Source organism: Polyodon spathula, chromosome 5, assembly GCF_017654505.1.
Source record: "Polyodon spathula isolate WHYD16114869_AA chromosome 5, ASM1765450v1, whole genome shotgun sequence".
Classification (NCBI taxonomy): domain Eukaryota; kingdom Metazoa; phylum Chordata; class Actinopteri; order Acipenseriformes; family Polyodontidae; genus Polyodon; species Polyodon spathula.
This window is the reverse complement of record NC_054538.1, coordinates 71,629,047-71,653,252: the sequence shown is the minus strand read 5'-3', so window position 1 is coordinate 71,653,252 and position 24,206 is coordinate 71,629,047. Positions and strand designations below refer to the sequence as shown.

General features: G+C 36.7%; 1 protein-coding gene across 4 annotated transcripts in view; it reads right to left on the bottom strand.

Moving 5' to 3' along the window:
* Window positions 1-1,469: 1,469 nt before the first annotated feature.
* The window catches only part of LOC121316273 (autophagy protein 5), a 60,963-nt gene continuing 38,226 nt past the window's right edge, over window positions 1,470-24,206 (bottom strand). For 2 of the 4 annotated variants that reach the window (XM_041251249.1, XM_041251251.1), the window contains exon 8: window positions 1,470-5,253. In XM_041251249.1, the coding sequence (XP_041107183.1) occupies window positions 5,117-5,253 (137 nt within the window). In that variant the 3' untranslated portion in view covers window positions 1,470-5,116. The other 2 variants (XM_041251252.1, XM_041251253.1) reach the window with 2 other exon arrangements.

Genomic DNA, 24,206 nt, shown 5'->3' with positions numbered 1-24,206 from the left:
AGGGTCTGTTCAGATAGCTTGAGTCATGCCAATTGAAGATTACTGCCATAGTTTCAATATTCTGTTTATTAATATTTTGTTGTTTATTAAACATGGCTACAGTAGAAGGAAGTGGCATTTCAGATACAATCTCTTTCTGGTTGTCAATTCTAATTGACATTATTTCATTCAGCTGAAAACGTGTGGTTTTGCCAAAAAACACGACGAACTGCAGATTCATAAAAGAAACGGTTCACTGACCATTCTACCTCATCAGCTTAAAATCAGTCTCAGGCATTGTGCAGTTTCTTTTTCAGAAATGCCCTGAATGAGTTTCCTTTGAGCTATATTAGAGACGTTTTAAGAAGCATAAACAACTTTTTTTCAGAATAAAACTGAAGGCAGTTGTGTGGAACTCTGGCCACACCTCTCTGTGGTATACCAAGAGTCAGAGATACAGGCACCTGTTGAAATCTGTGTTATCCAGGTCCGATTTGACATAAACATGAATAGAAATTGTTATTAACCTGCTAAAAGCTGTGTCTAGTTCTTCTGCCCCATGTCCTTACTATTGTACAGTAACAATGGGGTGTCATTACATAACGTTATTCTGTATTTTTTATTCTTTTTAATAACTATAACCAATTACAGTCTTAGCCCCTTGCAGCCAAACAGGAGCCTCTGTCAAACAATTAGGTCATGCTAGCCTTTCATTCACAGGTAGTGAAACTGATAATCTGTACTATTAGCAAGAATTACCGGTGTGTTACAGTTTCCAGCTGTCTTTCTTGTCAAGTTAAGAGTTGAGGGGGGTGGGAAGGTGGAAAATCATTATGCTAGTTGAATAGGGCAAAGAAGAAAAAAAAAGGCGTGGTGGGAAATAGGTGACCAGTAGAGTGGTATTAGTCATCCTCACCCATGACTGATCACAATACATCTGAAGCCTTCACAACTGAAACTTGCAATTTGTAGCCTTGTCTAATAACAGGTTTAACTTCCCTGGCTGGGTCTCAGGCGCTTTGCACAAATTAGAAGGCACTGCAGGGAAGAGAGAGTTTTGTTGTTCCTTAGACAACAAATTCCAATAATACCAGGTGTACACCGTGTGAAGGTGGAGTTTAGTAAAGGACCGAGTGGAGTAGCCAAGTCTGGCTGCAGGACGCTTTTCAAAGAGAAAGTTACTTGCTTCACGAAAGCTTGTATTACTTCATAGGATTTGTGACATGCAAGGAACAGGCTTTCCACTCTGGCTCTGTAAAAGCTGTATATCTTATTATAACCAATTCTCATTGTGCAATACAATACTATATATATAACACCAACAGTTGGCAGTTTGAAATGTTTTGGGAGGCCTGTGTGTGTGTGTGTGTATATACTTATGTGAAAAAACAGTTGTGTTCTCCATGTAGTGTGACAGAGACAGACTACATTTGAATGAGAACCCAAAGAAAGATAACAGTCCCTTTTTTAATTAAAAGATACTGCATTGTTAAAATAATCATATTTCCTCTTACAGACACATTTCTATTATGTAATTAATACAATTAGTTACCGTACAGAGTATTCACACAGTACACATTATCAGTCTTGCCCATAGTTGTACAGTAAAGCTGAGTGATTCAAGGATGCACTGCCTACAAGTATGCAAGTAATACTACGGAGCACTATGAATTGTAAATAATAAAGCCAGACTTAAAACGTTTTACACAGTTTAACCCCCTTCTTTAGACAGAAACCCCTCTGTGCTTCTCATATTAACACAATCTCATATGTGCAGACTCATATTAAATATTTACAACAATTATGTGGCTGTGAATTAGGAGCATGGGTTCAAGGAAAGAGAAAACATGTCTTCTATTTTGTTGTAAACACAATTCATCTCCCTGGACTGCTTCAAAAGACAAAGACTATAGGTTAATATTCACAAGGCATGCTTGAACCAGGCAATGCAAGACCTTAGCTGCAAGAAGCATGGACTGTAAAACAGTTTAGAGTTCTTTATTTATTCATGTATTATTTGAAAACTCGCCATGACGATACACAAATTCAGTAAACGGTGATGCAAGTATTGTTTATGTTATTTAGTTTTGCATTCAAAAGCCTAGCTAAACATTGGTTACTTACAAAAATGCAGAGTTAAAGTCTGTGTCACCGAGACCTTAACGCTCTTTCAGGTTAAAAATGTACTAAAAAACAAGACCTGGGGATCCCAACAGTGTCCCATGACAAAGATCAAATCTAGCTTTGTTTTCCGGGGCCAGAGAGCCAGACTTTCATTTGATTTATAAGGGAATCACGTAATGGAACTTTTCCATGACAAATCTTTATTTAATTAACTTGTTTCAGAACTCTTGCTTTGATGTGTAGTCTCAGACTGTAGTGTCATCCCTTCTTCTTCCTCTATTTGTTTTCAAGGAACCACCCTCTAGCCACAGTGGCTGGACCAAGCTCTCTGGAAGACGCTTATTGTTTCAAACTGACTGTAACACAATACTGCAATTTTCCAGTCCACCTTACCAGAAGTGAATTTTACATCATCCTACATACTGAGAGAAGGTCTCTTCCCAGCGAGACAATGGGCTGGATATTTTGCTGCACCATCATAATGCTTTGCTAATCGCTTTATTTAGAATAAGCTGCAAGATGACTTCTATAATGGACTAAAGGGCTGTTCTGTGTGTGCATACCGATGATAAACAGCCTGCTCACATATTTTATAATATTTTGCAAGATATTTAATCTCGAATACAAAAATCTCTGGGTATAAATGTATAGTGCAAACAAGCAGAGATTTCTGTTGATTTGTACTATGAATAGGGGGAACAGCAGAGACATTTAAGGGGAGAGAACAAAAAAATCAGAGATTTCTGTTGATTTGTACTATGAATAGGGGGAATAGCAGAGACACTCAAGGGGAGAGAACAACAAAAAGTGCGCCCACACTGGTGCTGTCACAATAAAACCACAAATGATGCGGCAGACAACATACAGTACATATTTATTAGTACAGAGTATATTGCCTGAAGAAGATAATCGATGAGTCTAGCACACATACAAAGATGGAGTTACTTGCTTCCTGAAACTTTGTAACATGACGTGGTTGGCATGTTAAGACTGTGTTCGAGTTTGTCTACTGTGTGGCATGTATGTGTAAAAAGATTACATTTTGAAGCAAATGAAGTATGTAATGATTCAACAAATGCAATAGCTTTCTGCTAATGCATACTGTTGGGAAATGTCTAAATCCTGTACACTTCTGACAAGTGGTTCAGTAATGCTCGATCAGTCCATGAAACATCGCTGACGAGAGTAGGAAGTTATAGTCACCGTTTCCTATAAATAAATGATTCTTGTCAGCTGCTTTTCGTGCATGATTACAGAGTAGTTTGTCTGTTGGGAAACTTTCCAAATCATCTTCTCCGCTAATAAAACCAACCGAATGTTTTCTTTCAAAAGTCACAATTGATATTGGGGTCAGTCAATTAAAGAGCACTGTTTTATAGGTACAATGCTGGTACTACTGTGATGCAAACCCCTAAGAACATCAACACTGTGTTGCTGTTGAGCAAGTCCAAAACCTGCAATAATCTGTAAGGCCAGGAGTTTTCAGATTTAATGTGAAGAATGTACTTATTTTTACACATTTCGTGCCTATATTTTTGGACTACTGCACTATAATAAAAATAATTAAATAAATAATACACAAGCACTGACTGTTTGGCTAATATCTATGCAGGTATCAGATGGAATCCAAACAGCATAAGGGACACCTCTCTATGTACCACAGTGAGAAAGTGGATATCAATAAAGTGTGGTTACAGTACTTTACTGTTAAAGCGTATGACCAAAGTATCAAGAATGAGCCCACAACTCACTTAGATATGCTACATGTTAGTATTATTAATTCTCAGATTGGTATTGAAACATCTGCTGCTGTCTTTATGTGATACATGGGGTAAAACCGTGAAATTAAAAACCTAACAGAAATACTTGGCACCCATCTGACCACACTTTCTCCTAATATACCTTGGCCAGAGAATTACCAAGCAGCTAACAATTCTACAATGACACAAATCCTTACTCAACCTATCCCAGCACTCAAGTTCACTGAGCACATTAACACACAAATGTATGGTCAAAATACAACATTTCTGAGAATAGATAATACAGACAATATATTTTAATTGAACAAAAACAAAACTTCACTCACTTTTATCAAGACTGTAGGTGTATTATAAGTAAAATCAATATAATGTACGGACCATGAAACATGTTGCTTTTCTGTTTGTTAGGAATAAACAGCCTATAGCGAATAGGAGTACAAAGAAAACTGGCGGAAGTACAAAAATGTGAAAACAAAACATGAATGTTTAAACTCTTCTGTCAAGCGATTATACCAAAACATTTATATACAGAACCTCCACCCCCTCCCCTCAAATATGGACTGTTAACTATTACACTAATTATCTGTTGCAGATTAAACAGGGTTCAGAAAAGTAAGAAGACACTTCATGGTCTAATTAAGGGAGCACATACTGGCTTCTTGTAATTTGCTGTAAAGGAAGAAAAGATCTGAGAAGAATCGCCAATAAAAAATCTTTGCTTGCATGTGTTACTGAGAAAAACAGGTTTCCAGAGGCAGCTGTAAGAACTTGGAAAGTGTAAACCTGTCTTTCCACTGGCTAAGTTTTTACAGCTCAACGTGTGGCCACTTTAGGAAATACCCCTATTTGCTTGTTTTCTAATCAGAGGTGCAAATCAAAATGAACCATCTTTCCACTGGCTCGCCGGTCTCAAAAGTTTTTCACCTCTCTCCACTTCTATGTCTCCTCTTTTACCAGAATACAGCCGCAGGGGTCCTGTGAAGTTCTTTGATGTCGCAATTGAGGTTTGATGACGACAGCAGAGAAAGGCAGCGGCAATGCAAAGGCTGACTTTATCTAGTGATGAGATCTCTCATCTCGTTGTCTGGCTTACTGCAGTGAGGTTTTTTTGGTCAGATTGCTTCCGAAAGAATTTGAAAGAAGCAGAGGGCAGGAGAGTTCTGGCAAAGAGTTTGTTCTGGAGGGTGGCAAGCAGTCTCTTATTAATTTTCTTTTTTTAATTTATTTATTTTTATAAAGAACAGCCCAGTTCTTCAGTCTGTTGGCATGGGAATGACACTGATGTGGAGGAAATTGTCTGGGTAGCTGAGATGTTCGCTCAGCCACTGGAGTGGCGTCTCAAGCATTGGCTCAATCCCATGAATCACCACTTGATACTTCTTCTCACCGTCTACAGAAAAGATACACAAAGGGCGATTAGTGACAATATGCATGACAGTAGTTTTACAAAGCCTGTATTGCCACAAATCTTTGGGATAAGTGAATCATATTTTCCTTGAAATACAAACTACTCACATGGAAATTCACCTAAAGTTTTTGACACTACTTGTACAAAACACCAACAACACGCAGATGTTTAGTCTGATGAAACACAAGACTATATGATTTAATACACTTCTATTTGGTTTCCCAGACCCCATAGATTGGCACTAATTAGTAAAATGAATTGAACAGAGCCCCTTGCATTCACAATATACGTCCCTATATCCACTTTAAGACCTGGCAACTTTTAATTTCAAGCTTTCCCTAATTTACAACACATGGCCATGTCTACTGTAACTTGGTGCCATCATAGTAGAATACATACCAGGTTGCATTTTTTGCATTGCCCCAAAGCTATTTAAATAGACAAATATTTAATATTTTACAGACTACCAAAAAAATCTTGTCAAAAAATTTATCTAAAGTACTGTACTGAACATAAAATGATTGATTGTTATAGATGACACCTAAAAAATAACTAATACCAATTACAGGTACAAATAATTGTTTTAAAAAAAAAAAAGAGTGAAAGAGTGAAAGGGACATTTGTTGCATCATATGCAAATGTGCACACACTTTACATTTCATCTACAATACTTTATAGAAAAAACAAACAAAAAATACATTTTAATTGTATCTGTTATACAATGTTTGATGTTTTTAATTGCATTTTAAGAGCAATATATGGGTAAATCATTAGGGGGTTTAGGAACAAAGTTTTTTCTCAATTCAACAATATAGCATAATTTGTTGAAAATGTCATATATATCTCCAGTTACCAGTGACTTATGTATCTTATTTTTCTTGGCAGTGATACACTGTTATCAAACCTTCCATAAGTGTTTCTAAACAGCTTGGATCAGCTGTTAAATCCTAGTTCTCGGGGGGTCTGGAGTAAATTGTAATGTATTTTACTGCCAAACAGCCAACCCTGCAAGAAAATTCCTGGAACAAAATTTTATTATTTTGGTGCTGCTGTACACATCATACAAACAAGCTAATGTTAGAATTGTTAAGCTTTTAATTAATACAAAATAAGCCAATGTTTTAAAATGCTTTTGCACCCTCCCAATTTCTACTATTTTTTGTTGCATTAGCTTAATATGTGTTTGTTTCCTTTCAATGTATCAAGTCCAGTGGTCTTAACCATTAGCACAACTCCCACCCCCCACCCCCAATATTCTCTTACATACAAATTCCAAACTGTTGTAACAAACAGTGTGCTCATTAAAGAAATAGTTGTCATTCAGAAGGCATTTTTATAGCGTGCTTTATAGAACCGCATAAGTCAAATTTGTGGGCTGATTTTAAGCTGCTGTACATTAACTTCAATCCAATACATGTTTCTTTAGTCGGATGTAGATAAGTGCAAAGGATAAATTCATCTTTAATCCTCATTTTTCAACAACCATTTTCAGCGTGACCTGTTTACCTTTTGCTAACTAAACTGAAAAACCAAGACTGCTTTTCAGCAGCACAACAGCTGTATTGTATTTCTACACACACACACACACACACACACACACACACACACACACAAAGGGCCAAATTAAAAGCAGGTTAAATAGTGATGAACTGCTGGACTGACCCGACAGCGTCTGGACAATGCTTGTGCTCAGCATCTGACAAATTCTTTAACCTCTCCGGTGTTGATCAGCAAACATCCACCTAATTGAATCCATGGAAAAGAAAAACCACAGCCTGCCATCTTTGGTACATACATCATGCTGAAGGATTTGTGTCTGTGCTACGGGGGCAAAGCTGGGAGAGGTCAGGTCAGGAGGAGGGTTACGTAGAGTCCAGGATGCTGGCCCGAAGGATCACATCAAAAGTTCATTTTAAAAGGTTGATTACTCTTTTGAAGAAATCATGTTGCCCTATTGCTTCCTGTTGCAGGATATCTCACAATCACGACACATAAAACAAGAGTTACCTAAAGTTCAGAAGAATTCCTCCAGTGAGGACCAACAGAAAGGTATTAATGGTACGAAACATGCACATATGTAAGATTAACCTGCAGAACTCATAAACACATACAGCAGTGGTCAGCAATTACATTTGACGGCGGGCCAAATGACCTGCGGGGAGCTGCAGAGTGGGCGACTTGCAACGCCCCCAGCCCGCCCGCCAGCCAGCCCAGAAAATGTGCTGCACCATGGCACAAGGCATAACGGCTCGTCAATAAAAAAAAAAAAAAAAAAAAAAAAAAAACCAAAATGAAAAAAAGAAGTAACAATTGTGATACTATGTCTTTGTAACCTCCAAATAAATTAGTAACATAATATAGCATATGTGTTGTATCTATTAAGAGAAACATTAGTTTAGTTTAACATTCAGATATGTTGTAAATGAACTCAAAATGACTCCTAACGATGACAGACTTTATTGTACAGCTGAAAGACAATTTTCAGTGCTCACTTTGCATTCCCAGGTACATATCGTTTTGGTCCGAGGGGAATTTCTCATCCCATGCAAAGTAAGTGCTTCCTGCAATTGACGAAGCAGCAACTAGAACTAGTAGTGTATCTACAGGCATCGTCGTTGCTGAAAATTGAATTCTTTAACAAAGCAAATCTGGACTCATTCTGGTCTGCCTATATATGTCCAGGCAACTACCGCTGGCTCTGTTTGTGCTCTCCATGTTTGAATCTACTTACACATGCAAAGTGGCTTATTCCACAATGAATGCAATACTAAAAACAGATGGCTGACACGAGAATCTTTGGAGGACTGCCTATGTATTGCTGTAACGTCTATCACACCTGGTGTTCTAAAGCCGATCGGAGAACAAATGTGTCATTTTACTAACTGAATTTGTCATAACGACATGAAGCATTTAAAAAAAAAAAAAGTATGCTACTTTTGAATTGAGTTTTATGTTATTCTGCATTCCTGTCTATCATATGAGGATTCCAGTACCATAACGAGACATAAGTGAATCATCACAATCAGCAAGTACTGTACTCTGGAATCGATATTGCAAAACACTTCTGCTTACTCGCAAGAAATATATGAAGGTCATACGGGGAATCCTCCATGACAGCCCCCTTTCGGTAATATTAAACTTAAATTGCTTGATGCAGCCCTGCCAGGAAGTATGCGCAGGCTAGGCGACACCATGGGCCAGATTTGGGCTGCAGACTGCCATTTGCCAACCACTGATGTACAGTATTTGACAGCATTATTTAAAATGGAAACATTTACTATATTTTCAGGGGCAGAAAGAGGTATCAGAAAGAGGTCTTGTGCTAGATGATGAACCTTGAGAATCAGCAAAAACACAATAGCATCCACAAGGGTGTTTTAGACTTTGCAACAAATAAATAAATAAATAAATCATTTAACCAGAGACATAAAGAAATGTTTACCAAAGCAGCCTCAGACCAGATCCTCCAAGTACATATTATTGCAATGTTAGTAATAATTATCTTTTTTTTTTTTTTTTACTGTACTGAACTTTTGGGATCAAATCGGCAAGCTCCGATGGGTCAGTGGGTACATTTGCTTGTGTTCTTCTAAAATGTTACCAAGGTGCCACCAAGAACAGTGTCATGAGATAAGCCCCAGTTTCAGTCTCTGACACTCAAACTCTAGGGTTACTGTTTCTAAAACCCCTTGACACTTGTTCATTAAAGCTATACAGAAATTACCTGGAGCTATGTAGGCAAGCTGGGTAATTCAATAGCCCTTCACCTCTCTGGAGACATTGATTTGAATTTGACAACTAGGTATGAACATGGCTCCGGTGAAATGAGTTTGGTGGCCTGAATCACCTTTCATGGGCCAATAAATGCACAAGCACAAAAAATAAAAAGTAGACAGCCAAACAAATAAATTACATATTTATGAAAACCAAAAATAATTTGCCAGCTAATCCTATTTAAAAAAAAAAAAAAAAAAAAAAAAAAAAAAAAAGCTAGCTTTTGTACCTGGGTCGTTTTGTATAAAACTGTATTTTGGAATGCTGATAAAACTGTAATAAAAGTAGGAAACTGGTAGATTTAGTATTCCTACTTAAGTACCAAATAAGACCTATAACCCATTGCTTAGACAAGGCTTTGGAGGTGCACCCAAATGGAAATGAATGATGTAACCAGAGGGATTTGGCTCACCCCTACATAGTTACCACACACAGGGCCCTACTCATAAAAGCATTTGCCAACTGCTGTAATAAAAATAATTGTTTAAAACTAATGAAAGTCGTCCAAATTACTATTCATAAAATGATCTGAGCAAACGGGTGACTGTCGCAAATTATTTTATAAATGGATATACAGTTGTTCAAGAATGTAAATCCTCCTCTTTGATGACATGATCAGCATTATTAATGTTTCCTGGGAGGCACTGGTAGGTGTTGCAAAAAGAAAACCGGAATTCACCGACAGTAGCCTACTACCGAAAGCAGGCAGTCACGTGCAGTTTGCCAAACCTGATTCTGATGCCCCTATCACGTCTGCCAAAATTTCAGGACATGTCATAATTTAGAAAAAAAAAGTATTTTTTGAATAAATACTTTGTATTTTTGCCAACATTTGGCAACGTTGGTAAACACATTTCCACACGCACACATGAGATTTCCATTCTTAACTGCAGGACCCCAAAAGAACTCCCCGGGGTTAAAAAAAACTAAACAAAAAGCACTGTAGGAGGACGTTTGAATAATAATAATAATAATAATAATAATAATAATAATAATAATAATAATAATAATAATAATCATTTTGAAAACTTTAAATGTTAATCTTACAAATTCATTATTATTATTATTTATTATTATTATTATTATTATTATTATTATTAATAATAATAATAATAATAATAATAAATAATAATAATAATAATAATAATAATAATAATAATACTTGTTTAAAGCATGGGATCAATCAAAGGCAAGTTTATGTTTATGAATCAGTGATAGTTTCACACTGCATTGCACATAAAAAAAAAAAAAAAAAAAAAAAAAGAGAGACTTCCTTTGTAATACAAAGCAAGCCCAAATTTCCCACCGGCTGCATCAGCAGCACTGGTATACTGTATATTGTAAAGCTCCATGAAAATAAACAGGCTCACACGGGCAGTGTTCGTCCAAACTGTTTACTGTGAACACAGGTAAAAGAAATAAAAAGAAAAGGACCGCTGTCCGTTGCGGATCACGGCAAAGAAATAATAATAAAATAACTGTCTATTCTCAGTCTCTATTCTCTAATTCTACTCTCAGTTCACTAAGTCTATTCTCAGTCTCTCACTTGCTCTCTGCTTCACAGTGCTGTTTGAAAATGATTTTTTTTTTTTTTCCCCCCCCAAAGTTGGCAGTTTTATCATGGGTATGTCAAACTGTATAACAGAGCAAGTGTGGTAATAAAATGTGTCTTTAAAAAAATAATCTGCCGAGGCTGTCGTTAGTTTAGACTTGACTGTAGAAAGCGTTCAATAGCTCCTGGTTATCGACAGCATTTTGCTGTCGTTCACTCTTATGAATAGCAGGTTGATGCTCAGGACCGATGAAAACTTTATGCTAATGAGGTCATCGTTAACCTTTCTCTCAATTTGTTACAAACATGCCTTCATAGATGAAAATCGTTTAAGCTTAACAATGCATCTGAATGATCTCTTATGAATAGCAACTGCTGTTAAATAGGTGGCTGTGGACAAAATCCGATCATGTACTCGTTTTCTCATTTCGACATGTGTTAACCCTTTATGAATAAACTCCACAGTGCTTTTCTACAACTGTCTGCAAACCTGCAGTTAAGGTATTTAAATCAAGTTTCAAAATGTCACTTTGCATTGTGTTACCAGTGGAAGACTCTTTCCTGGCCGCCTTAATTAGCGATGCATTATTGCAACCCTTCAGACCAGCGTGTTTCCTTTCAAACAGGCCGTTTGTCATGCCGGCAAGCTGTGATTAACATATGGAAGCAGGGAGCCCTTGGACAGGGTCAGGGGAGGGGGACGGGCAGACAGACTTGTCATTTGCTCCTCGGGTAATCTAGATGGCCTGCTAATGAAAAGCATTTTGAAGTCAACTCTTCATCATTTTCTTGTTTATATAGCCCCTATGATGACAAATACTGCAGGATTACAGTGTCATGCCCTTGTACATTACAGGGATAACACTTACCGAGTGCTCCGCCTGCTTTAACTCCACACAAGTGACATTTCTGGCACACGGTGAAAGCCTAGGCTAACTGCATTAAAAGGGGAGATTCTTGAGTGATCTTGTAACTGAAAGTCTAGTTAATTTCAAGCTAACCATTATCAAATTCCACCTAACTTATTCCTGGAGGTGACTTTGTCATTGCATCATCTCAGAGATGGGCACAGCTCCAACTTCCTAGTATTGTTTTTGTTTTAATTAAAACTGGACATTCGCTCTTTGGTCGGTGGTTACCCTTCTGCTTTTTCAAAAATGTGCCTCTTTCTCAGTCACCAGTACGTACTGTATTTAAAGTAAATCTATGTTCCATTTCTCAGTTACCTATCTTTTAAAATAAATGTTCTACTCTACCTTCAGCCAAAAAGAGAGTAAACACTCTTTTTTTTTTAACCACTCAAAGTGACATAACTTATACCTTACATAGGACTCAGTTCAGCTTACTAAATTGGTTTCTGCCTGTGAAGATATTATGAGAATGGCAGCTAAATACACAGTTTACACTACAGTGAAGCCTTTATCAGGAAACACCTGTATTGTAAATCGAACTGGGGGATATGTACATAGAATCTGTGAAGATAAAACCAATTAGTCTAGTTTCCAATTTGTTAGAACCGATTTTGTGACCTGTACTGAAATGTATCCAGCGTTTACTCTGCCTTTCTTCACCATAATGCAATGGGATTTTGACTTGTGCTGTTTTGTGTAAAAACTACACCAGAATACATCACACACAATTGCTTTCTACCACTCCAATCTTCTGATAAGTTCTATGAAAGTAATGATACAATGCTGATATTAGCCAGGGGGTAACCTCATCCAAGAAGTATGTGGTCTCAAAATAATGAATGGGTTTTCTAACCATAAGTAACTGGCATCTTGACACTGTACATCAGTTGCCTGTAAGGTTCAAAGAGTATATATTTGTAATTTTTTTTTTTTAAAGCTCTTTATCCTCCTGAGTTTATGCAAGAGAAATTAACTATATTTACAGAATAGTGCTGAATAGTTTCAATCTCTAATCCTGGCGACACAACAATCTACAGGTAGTCTTTCTCATGGAAGAATGGTGCAGCATTCCTCCTGCAGAATTCCAGAGGCTGGCAGACTCTATGCCACGGCGCATACAGGCCGTACCGGCCGCACATGGTGGCCCAACGCCCTATTAAGTGGCTTTACATTGGTGTTTCCATTGTTTTGTCCACTACCTGTACATGGTAATAATAATATACTTACATTGTAGGTTGCTCAGTTACTACTTTATCAAATGACAGACAGTTGCTGTAGCTTTACATGATACGCTGGTTAAGTCAGAGGTGTCATATTATTCATATACATTTAACAATACAGAGTACTGTATCTTGATTTACATCACTGATTTAAATTTGATAATTAAACGAGAGAATCACCACATAAAGTCAGAATTCTAGATTATGAATTATTAAAGTTTGCAGACAATACTGTAATAACAATTACAGCTATTAGGATCGGTATTAAAAACTCACTGTGATCTACATTCACTGTACATAGATATAAAAATGTGTTTTTGATAGACTCAATAACTTGTGGTAAAGAATGCTGTAACATTTATCACAATTCAATTAGCAGTATACTTGACCTAATTAATAATGTAAACATGAAGACAGACAGACTCTTCGGATATACTTTCACTAACTTTCAAAAAACAACTGATCTTATTTTTAACGCCCCATCACTACCCTGTTCAGGGATTAACTGCACATCATGGCAAATAGTACTTTATATTTGGAAGCAACATGAGGGCATTGTAGCTTTTTAATTATTGGGAATTTCTTCAGTACTTGGGATTCCTGAAGTTATTCAGCTACATTAATGTAAGGGACTAAGTCATAGCCTGAAAACTCCCTGCCTGTCTTTAGACCCTCTGAAATCCTATTTCCTGCTTATTGACTAACCAGCTGATGCTCAGCGACTGGCATACTGTAATTGGGAGACAGTCACTTATAGCCATATTTAAAAGCTGCTGATACTCATTAAAGTTAATGGTTGTTCATATTAAGAACGCACACTTTACATTTCTGAATATTGCTGTGAGGCTTTTCACCACAAGGTGGACAACGTATTAGCCTTTGGAACAGGGGCATGGAGGAAGAAATCAAAGTCTGAAAAGGCTGTCCTCATCTTGATTCTAAATATCATCATGTTGTAAAATCAAAATACATCATGTGTGAATGGCAAGATTTAAAAAAAAAAAACATTATTAGTTTAGCGGTTTTTAACCAGCATCTTTTCTATATATTATATATTTTCTATAAGAGTGTGTTTTTCATGTTCCAACATGAGGAAGGAGAATTACAATCCATCATTACTTCAGCAAGACAGCGTTAGATGAAAAGATGCAATTCTTTTTTGTGTTCAAAACTTGCAGTTTTGAGATGAGAGGGCAAAGTCTTGTGAAAGGCAAGTTTATGCCAACTGAGCCCTTGATGGTTCAGGAAGGAGAGCCTGACTGCCTTAAATAAAAGTATCTTGGTAAACCTCTCACACTTTCAATTTGTGCAAACATAGAATGTCTTGGCTCGCTGCGATGACTAAGAGAAACATTTTTGATCCCCACGTAACAGAAAATAGAAAAAAAAGACTGAAAACAAAAATTAAATATAATGAAACGCCTACCTGCACCAGTATTGTGAAAAAGGTCAACATGTAACTGCATGCATAGATCTGTTGTGTGACCTACTTCGCAGTATGGGCATTGGACTTCCATAGTGTTCATAAACACATTGTTATACGTATTGCCTATTATTTTCCCCTATGGGCAAACCACCCCCCCCCCACTGAAAATACACTGCAACCTGTTAACTGCATTTGCTCAATTTAGTATTGTGAACTTAGTTCTACTGTCCCTAGAACTAGGATCACAATGCTGTTATTTCTGATAATTATATATGATAAAAAACCTTATCATTATCGTTTTAAATATGGTTTTAAAAAAGAAATGCATCTAACAGGTACTTTTTAACTGAAAAAATCCAACTAGCATATATATACATTTTTGAGAAATAGAAACGTATCACTTATATTTGGATAAAATTCACAAGATGTGATCGAAAAATGACAATCTTTGTTTTAGAGCAGGTGCAGTGACTTTTTATTGTGCTTATTAACAACTGACATCACAAAGATGCTGCAAAATGATCTGTCGATCTCAGGCAGGTGGTGTGACTCTTGGTCTCCCAGTTCGTGGCCTGTCATTGACGTAGTGTGTCTGGTTATACCGTCTCGCCAGGTTTGAAATTGCTGGCTGTGAGCGCACAAGATGGTAAGCCACAGTATGCTGCCCCAGTCCAGCCTCCAACGTGCCAAATGCACGAAGACGCTACTCTTGATAGACGTGGCATTTCTTTCCTTTTTTTTTTTTTTTTTTTTTTTTACAGTGATTTTCTTTATTGCTTTTATTCAAGCTTGCAATTTAACAGCTGAAATCACTCCACATCCAGGGTCCAATCAACTGTCTCACTAATTAGGTGATTAAGTGCATATGCTTCAGTCATAGTCAATCAAGCGTGCCATGGTCAAGGATGAATTATCAAGTGATTAAAAAAACCCAAAACATTTCCTCAATGTACATCATTTATATACCTTTTTTTTTTTTTTTAAATAAATGTGTTATAAATAGTGATAAGTTTCTTCTGATGCTCGGTATACAAACAGAAACCCGATAAAACACCATAGCACCACAAAACATAAACTGAATTTTGCAAGCACTAATTATGAAAATGATGAACATCTGCTATGCAAGGGCTTTTGGTTATACCTGCCATAGCATGTGATGACTGTTCTTACTCATCTTTTTGTATTTCTTTTGAACAGCGGCTGTCAATTCCTTGAGTATATATAAAAAAAAGAATTCTAAAATTAAACATGAATGGTAATATTAGAATACACAAATAAAAAACAAAACAACAAACTGAAATATAGAAGTTCAGTGTTCTGTTTTTATATTGTATTGTTTTCTAATGTATAAAAGCTCATACCTTTACTTGTTTTTCCAAAAAGGATTGTGAACATTGGTTAAGCAAGAAGGAATCGACAGAACATTTTGGGATTCAAAAGTGTTTAACCATCCTTTTAAGATTTCCACTTGGAAAGAAGAAACAGGCTTTTTGGATATAACTCCTAAAATCTAATCCCATGAATATAAACAATATTGAATGTGTTATACTGTTTTAAATGATATATGTATTCTCTAGAATTATTTTATTTACTACCTTTACTTTGGGCAGTCCAGAGGCCTGTTTGTACAACACCAAAATAAAATGCCATAATTTGCAAAACCAATTTAAAGCTTTAAGGAAGGAGACACTGTGTGCCTGCAACCAAAACTACCATAGGTGTGTAAACAAGCCAAAGACTAAGAAAAAAAGCAGAGAGCCGAGAAGACAAGCCATTCTTTACTCTGACCTCAAGCTTCAGCCTCCATGAACTGGAACACCCCAATTCCAGCTGATCCCTATACCAATTATCGTATTTACTCAAATTAAATAGACGCTGAAGTCGCATCCCCAAATTGGAAGACCAAATAAATAAATAAATAAATATTGAATGCAAGTCGCATTTAACTTTTTATGAAAAAAATAACCCCCCCAAAAACCAAAAATACACAATAATTAATAGTGAAATGACCTTTTATATTTCTAGGTGCCAGCATGGAACACTGTATTACCGTACATTAAAGCATCAGAGTAAGTTACCAACTCTATTTTTTATTTTACTTATTTGGCCGGTATTATAAATAGGATACGAAAATACAGTACCACCCCATTATAATGCAACCTGTTATAGTGCGGAACCGGTTATAACACAGTGAGGTCGTGGCTCCCGTTTCCCCCATAATGCAATTTGACTCGCAAACGCTGGGTGAATGTTCCAGATACTTCAAGTGATCCTGGCAATGTTATCGTGAGTTATGTTCGGATAAACTGTAATAGAAACAAACAAAAAAGAAAACCTACAACACTGTGATTTTGTATTATTGCTGTTTTTACATTACCGTATTTAAACACATTTCAGTTAAAACTAGGACATATAGTATAAAGCTCCCGTGCTTGCACTGTATTTTTGGTTTTCTTCAAAAATTTAAAACAAACTGTTAATGTTACAAAACAAGTACAAAACTATACAAGTGTGTATAATCGTCTTTGGATTCTGTGTTATTTATTTACAGTTTACAAGAGTCATAATAAAAAAATATACAATTTAAACATGAGTGATGTATACTTTACACTGGTGGAACAGCAGTTTCTATTACACTGTGCATATTGTAACGACCCGGGACTTATACTGTTGCAGGACTGTTCTACCGACCCTGTTTTTTTGTGTGTGTTTTTTAGCAGGGAAATGGTAAGCTTGCCTCAGCCAAGATTGGTGGGTGATGTCCGGGGAGGCAGGGACATGAAAACACATAGGGAATGTGCTGCTGTGAGAGTGCAAGATTGTTTGTTGTTTTTGGTGTTGCCCAGGCTAACAGGGTCTGGGAATAACCATCCCAATAAACCATGGATTCGAGTACCTGCAAACTGTGTGCGTCTCCTTCCTTCAATTTCCACTGTACGCTACAATATTAATTATTCGGCTTGTGGGCATTGTAAATCATTTCAGGAACTAAAAATTCCAATATTTGTTATAAGGCAAAATACAAATAACGCCATCTCCTAATTATGGACCCTGACAACCCTATTATGCAGTTTACGGTAAAAGGGTACGTTTAACTTTATTTCAGTCAGTTTTATTGTTCCCCCTTTGTTTAATTTGGCCAACGTTACTTCACGTTTGCCAGGAAAAATAACCTATCGAATCCATCTTCTGACACATATCTCAGATGCCCCAAATTCACATTTCTTTAGCAAACAAAATTACTTTTCTTTTAAAAGCTGCATCTTAATTGTCCTTAGCCGTTTTTATATGCCAGTACTGTATCAAGAGTAATTGCTGTAGTGGGCATTACAGTGTACAGTAGCTCTTGTTCAAGCACGTCAGAATAATTTACATGCAAATTGACATATAAATTGGTCCCCTAACCGATAAACCCTGAATCCAAGTCGCTCCCGCCAATTTCCTTTTTTTTTTTTTTCAGTTAAAAAAGTGCGGCTTAAATGTGAGTAAATATGGTAAGCTGCAGTGTCCGTCGACAAGGCTCTACCGCACTGTAATTGAAGTAAAGAATTGTGTTTTGGACAGCAGTACAGCACAACCAGACTGAAGCTTACAGTACAATAGTTGCTGCGTTTATTCTATTCAACGATGGTGCTCTGATAACGTTATGCAAAATATAAATTAAACATCCCTTGTGTTCCATTACATCCCCGTTTATTACAGTTTTATTTTAAGCTAGCATTAGTAATAAGGTGTAATTGTTTTGTTGTTATAATGACTTTATGGGTGGATGTGAATCTAGAGATAGACGTATGATTCATTTGCCACACTAACCTAGTGGGAATGGTGGGGGGGGACAAAAAAAACAAAAAACTGGCCTACAGTAAAACATAGTGTTCTGCATTTTCGGTTTTTACCATAACCATAACCGTTTTTACCGTAAATATCAAATAAATAAATGAAATTGGTAAAAATATGTTTCCTACTGAAACATCTGTAAAAACTGAAAAATAAAATTCTCAGTATACCCACTTTAAATGAGGATTATGATGCGAAGCAGTTCTGGTTTCTGATTAAGTTTAATGTCCCTGGGATGTATGATGAGGCAGAATCTGTGCAAATCGTGGCCACATTTTCCTCAAGTTACCTGGTACTTTGTGAACGTTTGGGCAATCGCTGTGCCAACAGAGCTAGAAACTGCAGAAGGTATGAACTTGACATCAGCACAAAACAAGCCAGGTTTATTCGCCTTGAAATCATAAGAAAAGAAAACTGACAGAACTGAACGGTGCATTCCATAGGTTTACCAAGTACCAACTAAAGCATCAAATATTTAGGATTAAGAATGTTGGCGTTAGGCAGTGTTTAGCTGATGGACAGCACTGTCGCACAATGTCATCAACACATACCCCTCCGCAATTGTCCAGCAAAGCAAAGAGGAATGACAAACTCATTAACAGTCATTTTATTAAAGCATGTGTAAAAGCCACAGAAATGGATTGCTTGTCTCTCAGTTCACTTTCTTGTTTTAGTTTAAATGTGTTGCATTCTTTCATGCTCTTTTACTCTGTCAACGCGATGTATCTCAATGCAACAGTAGTTGCAATGCTATGCATCTGCCCACTTCTGTTAACTGGCTTTTTGTATACTTCAAAATATATTCTTTTCTTTTCAATACTCAAAAACTGATTTATGTTTTCTCCCCCATTCCTCATCCAAAATATTATATTTGTGAATTTTAGTTTAGTTTTTGATCAAGCTTGTTACTATGCCCTTGCCACAATAATCGGATTGGCCAACAGAAAGGTGATAATGTGTTTGTGAAGCAACAGAAAAGCAATCACGTTCAGTGTTTGAACGTTATTTGATTTTCTGTCTAAACGTACGTGCTGTATCCGAGGATACAAAGTAGAGCTGCTTATTACAATGTCAAAATAAAACAGCATTTTAATAGAAAATATTGTGGATTTCTTAAAAATAGTAGCAGGAAAATACTGAATAGCACAATAAAATTGGGTATAAACCGAGGTTCAGTTATTTAAAAAAAAAAACAAACAAACAAAAAAAACAACTTCAGAGTAAACCGGAAATGCGGAACACTAAGTAAACAGTATGTTCAAGAAACATGTGGAAGAAGCCCAAATGTATAGCCATAGTTTTCATTTTGTTGACTTGAGGCAATTCTACAAGAAAGGAAGATTACTTTTATTACTAGATGTACAGCTCTGCTTCAGTCATTATCAAGCCTGTGTGATCTTTTGATAAATCTGTTAAAAGGAGAAATTCCAACTAGCAATTTAGCTTGAGTGAATGTAATTTATTCTGCTGCATTTGTATTTCCAACAATGCAGGATTATTATCCATGAATTTTAATAAAAGCGCATGCCATGTCAGTGATCTTGACAGCTAGCTAAAACACAATCCTTGGAAGAGTGGAGAGAAGCCGATATGTCATCCTACACACCCTGACTTTAATACTGGTTTCTACCTCTTTCACTGCAGGTCTGACACATGAGACAGTGGGACGATCGGTAGAGCTCTTGCAAGTCACACATGTGGGCTGCTCCTAGGATTAGTAACAGGTGGGGGATTTTTTGGTTTATTTATTTATTTTAAATTATGTTGTGTTTCTTATAATACTGGAGAGAGTAACTGAAAACTGAACGTTCAAATATCAAATAGAAGACGCCGTCCGAAAATCTTATATGAGCGATTTCATTCTTTACAGATAATTTTTTTTTTTTGCATGAGAAGTAATGTATAGAACATAAAATCCTCGAACTGCCGTCTCTATGAAATTCAAGTGAGTCTAAAGCATTAAGAGCCTGTGGCACCATGAGTTTCAAGCACTGCCAACATTGTACACATACCAACAAAACAAATGCAGTTACACATGCAATAATGTGTTTAAATCCGTATCAGTGGGGATTCACAACATGCCAACACATGACTAAGCAACAGGTGTAGCCTGGACTTGCTTATTGTTTGTTTATAAATGTGTTCACAGGACATTAACAAGTCCCACTTGGTTTAAGCTGGAAATGCCTGTTTATGTAACCGCTCTCCATCAATGCATTCACCGTGAAGGCTCGTATTTCAAACCCAATCTGGATGGGATGAGAGTTTTTATTTTTTTGTCTTTTTAAAACCGACTCAACGTTCTAGGAATTCTTATGCGGCTCATCAGAGTTATTTTCCATGGAAACATACAAGATGTTTTACAACTGCATGGAAAATATCTTCTTTGTTTTGTATCAAGCGCTGTTGGTTTTATCTGACTGAGTTGCCAGGACCTACTGGTAAATTCAATATGTATATAAAAGATTAACTGAATTGAACTTTGTTGTAAAGTGTGCTTTGGAAATTTTCATGTGAAAAATGTGTCACAAATAATAATACAATATATGAACAAATAAAAAAATAAAACAATTTAGGGTAATTGCTTTTCTGCCCTGTACATATGTTTGTAAATATCTTGCACGTTAATTGCTCTTTTGATATAGTTATAGTTGGTATAGTAAGTGAATAGTTATCGTGATATCAATACTGCACTATGAATACTGTTCTGGCGCTAAGTTCCTAAGAACGCAATCTGGTTACGTTTTATAAGCAGACTCAAAATTGAGAAGAATGTAATTCTTGACTTGCTGCAACAACCACATTTAAAATAATGTCATGAGGATTCTATAGTAAGTAAACAGTTTTTCTGAATCAACATCTACATGCATTGTTATACCACACAATAAAAAAAGCCTCACTCTGCTCCACACATTACTGTACTTGTGTTGTGTCACTTTGAGACGGGATGTTTTTCACGATGACAGAATACTAACTTAAATGATCAGTTTTATGGTTGTAGTGATCGTAATCTGTAAAATGTCACAATTGTCACAATTTATATTTAATTTTAAAAAGCAATAATGAGCCTTGGGGAAACAGGGAATACAGATACACACAGTAATAGATGTATTTTGTAAAATGCATTTATTTTTAAGTTACTTTCAAATGATGGCTTTTATTGCACTATGTACTATAAGAATGGACGTCTGATTTTCAGGTGAAATTTTTTCAAAATTGGGGTGAATTTTTTTTTTTTTAAATCCAGTAGAATTATTTAATGAACAAAATCGAGTGAAATCAGGGGATTTTTTTTTAGATATAAAAATCAAGAAAAAAAAGAAAAAAATCGGGTAGAAATTGTGTTTTATTTAGAAAGAACTAAACAAATGCTTAAACACAAAGTGTTGACAACAAAGTTGTCGTAAACACTTTAAATCATATGTATATTTTCACAAATTGGGGTATGCTAACTTTCGATGACATCTATCACTCTCCCCTCTCTCTCTTACTCTCTCACACACACAGAAACACACACACACACACACACACACACACACACACACAAATTGTATATGGAGGCATTTCTCTGTTCCAATCAAGTTTTATTTTGTAGTGGAGTTGCAAGTATAACTGCACACAGAACATACAGGAAAACTAAACAACTTTACTCCATGTTGTTTTACAAAGAGAAATGATCGACTGTTACATCTAAATGCTAGTCTTAAATACACACTCATAAAACAAGTAATTTTTAACATTTTTCTACAGGTAAATCAGCTTACTCTCATCTGCACCAGTTCTGCTCTGTTGCATCTGAATTAGCTGTACATGCGTTTATTCATATATGCCTATTCAGGGAGTTCTCAGGTTTAACCCTAATGCAGAAAAAAATTAGCATTCAAGCGGGAGAAATCGGGTTAAAATTGGGTAAAACCCAAAAATCTGGACACCCTAACTATAAACAAATGAAACTATTTTCAGCAATACATACATTTACATTAGTGCAAATTCAGTTGCCAAAGCTGCTGTCCATGTGCATTAAATTATGATAGCCATGTTCGGATTACAGGTCAATTCGGAATACAAATCTGTATTAGCGAGAGATTACTACAGTAAAAATTCAAAAATGGTTTGGCACTACTTTCTCGCATAAAATACAAATTCCATTTCAATCCCACTACACTTTATTGTCAACAGAGGCCTTGTTATTCCAGCCTTGTGTGGAAGATATGCCCTCTGCAGTGTTGTTCAGAATAACACCTGCATACATTTGTTTTTACAGATACAATGCCAATACCCCAATACATAAAAATCAATATCAATTAAATGCAAACAAATAAACCCTTGTCAACATCTGATAATATATGATTTAAAAAAAAAAATGCAGAACTGCATGCAGTAATGGCGAGCCACAAGTGTCTTTTTGTCCATACAGGTCCTGTAAGATTGGCTTGACTCAAAAGGAAAAGCTGTAGGCTATAAATGAGTTGTTCAACGTGTGCTCATTTGAGTTCCTCTCAAGAACCTACTAATTAAGCCTCTGCTAATAAAACTGTTTTGAAGTCTGCTGAGTCCATTTCCTGTGTCTGGTCATCTTTCTTTCCAGGCTGCAAACATTGCTTGACAGGAAGCCTTGCTGTCTACATCCTCCCCTCTGACACACGTACACACATACAGTTCTGCCATATGACCTGCTGGTCTCTACACGTACATAAACCTCAATCAAATACAACGTTTCCCCAACAACTTTCCTCTACTTTATTGTTGTGTGAATTCCAGGACACTGACACAACACTATGCCATAAAGATGAGCAAAACCAGAGGTGACTTGTTAACTTATTTGTAAATGAGGTGGTTTCTAAAGATACTGGGCATATTTGGTAACAGTAACGAATAAGCTGAACACACACTTCAGAGAAACCAAGGGTTTCTGGTACAATAACAGTGGCATTAAAAGAAAAAACCTTCCCGCACACACACAAGGAATATCATGATCATAAAAGGTTAAAAAAAATAAAATAAATTTGGAAAGCACTAAACAAAGCAGACAACAAAGAGGGGCCTGCTGCCAAGAAGTCAAACAATCTGATATTATTTAGATCTAGCAAGATTTCACCAACAAAAAAAAAAAACATGAGACACAAAGAGACTTTCTCCTTCATCTAGCCAGACAGACAAGGAAAAAAGCCCGCACAAGCAGATCTTCAAAGAGAAATTTGCGATGGAGGCTTTTCCACATTCATGCGGCCGCAGGTTCCCTGTCCGACAGCCTCATTGTTTTCTTCATGAATTTCCCTTGACGAGCCCGACACACTGTTTTGGCTGATTTTTGCAGTGCTACTTATTATCAAGTGTGGCTCTGAAGTTCAGGTGTTTTTTTTTTTTTTTTAAATCGGTTGCTGCTGTTAGTGTTAAAAAAATCCTGTGTAATACGTATATTATATTACAACATGGGTAGAAACATTTGAAAATACACGTAAGGGGCCACCCGAGTGGTTCATACAGTTAAAGCACTGGCGCTGGGAGCGCATAATGAGCAATACAGCTTGAATGTGGCCGGTTCGCGTCCAGGCTGTACAAAGAGGCCGAACTTTGCTGGGGACTCTGAAGGGGGCATCACATTGGCTCAGATGCTCCTGGGGTGGGGGATGGGAAACTGGAAGCAACTTTTTCTCCTCATTGCACAATAGCAAACCCTGCTGGCCAATCACCGAGCATATTCTGAGTGGGTAAAAAGCAGGGCTGATCTCTGTTCTCCATGATTGGTAGCCCGCCCACATCTGCTCTGGATTGCTCTGCATAAAAGTGATTCTGGCTTCAGGCTTGGGAGACCAGAAGATGCTCAGAACATCTGTGCTGTGTAGGGACTCGCTGTGGTGAGGAGAAAAAACATACTTGGACATTCCAAACTGGGCGAAAAATAAATAAAAATAATAATTGGTCACTCTAAAAACAGGTAAAGCCATATGCATTTGCTTGAGTCCAAATGGTTTATGCATATAGTAGGACCTTGCCTTTTGTATCACCAGATAGAAACACTCTTCATGACACTCTCTCTGAAAAGACAATGCAATTTACTTGGCTGTGCACAGGTTTTCCTTTCCAGGTAAAATTGATATTGGTAACTTAACATAATACAACACACTGCATGCACATAGAACATGTGAAGTCTATAGCACAGTATGTCAAACTGCCCACTAAAGTCAGATATGTGCATGTATCAGGGGGAGATC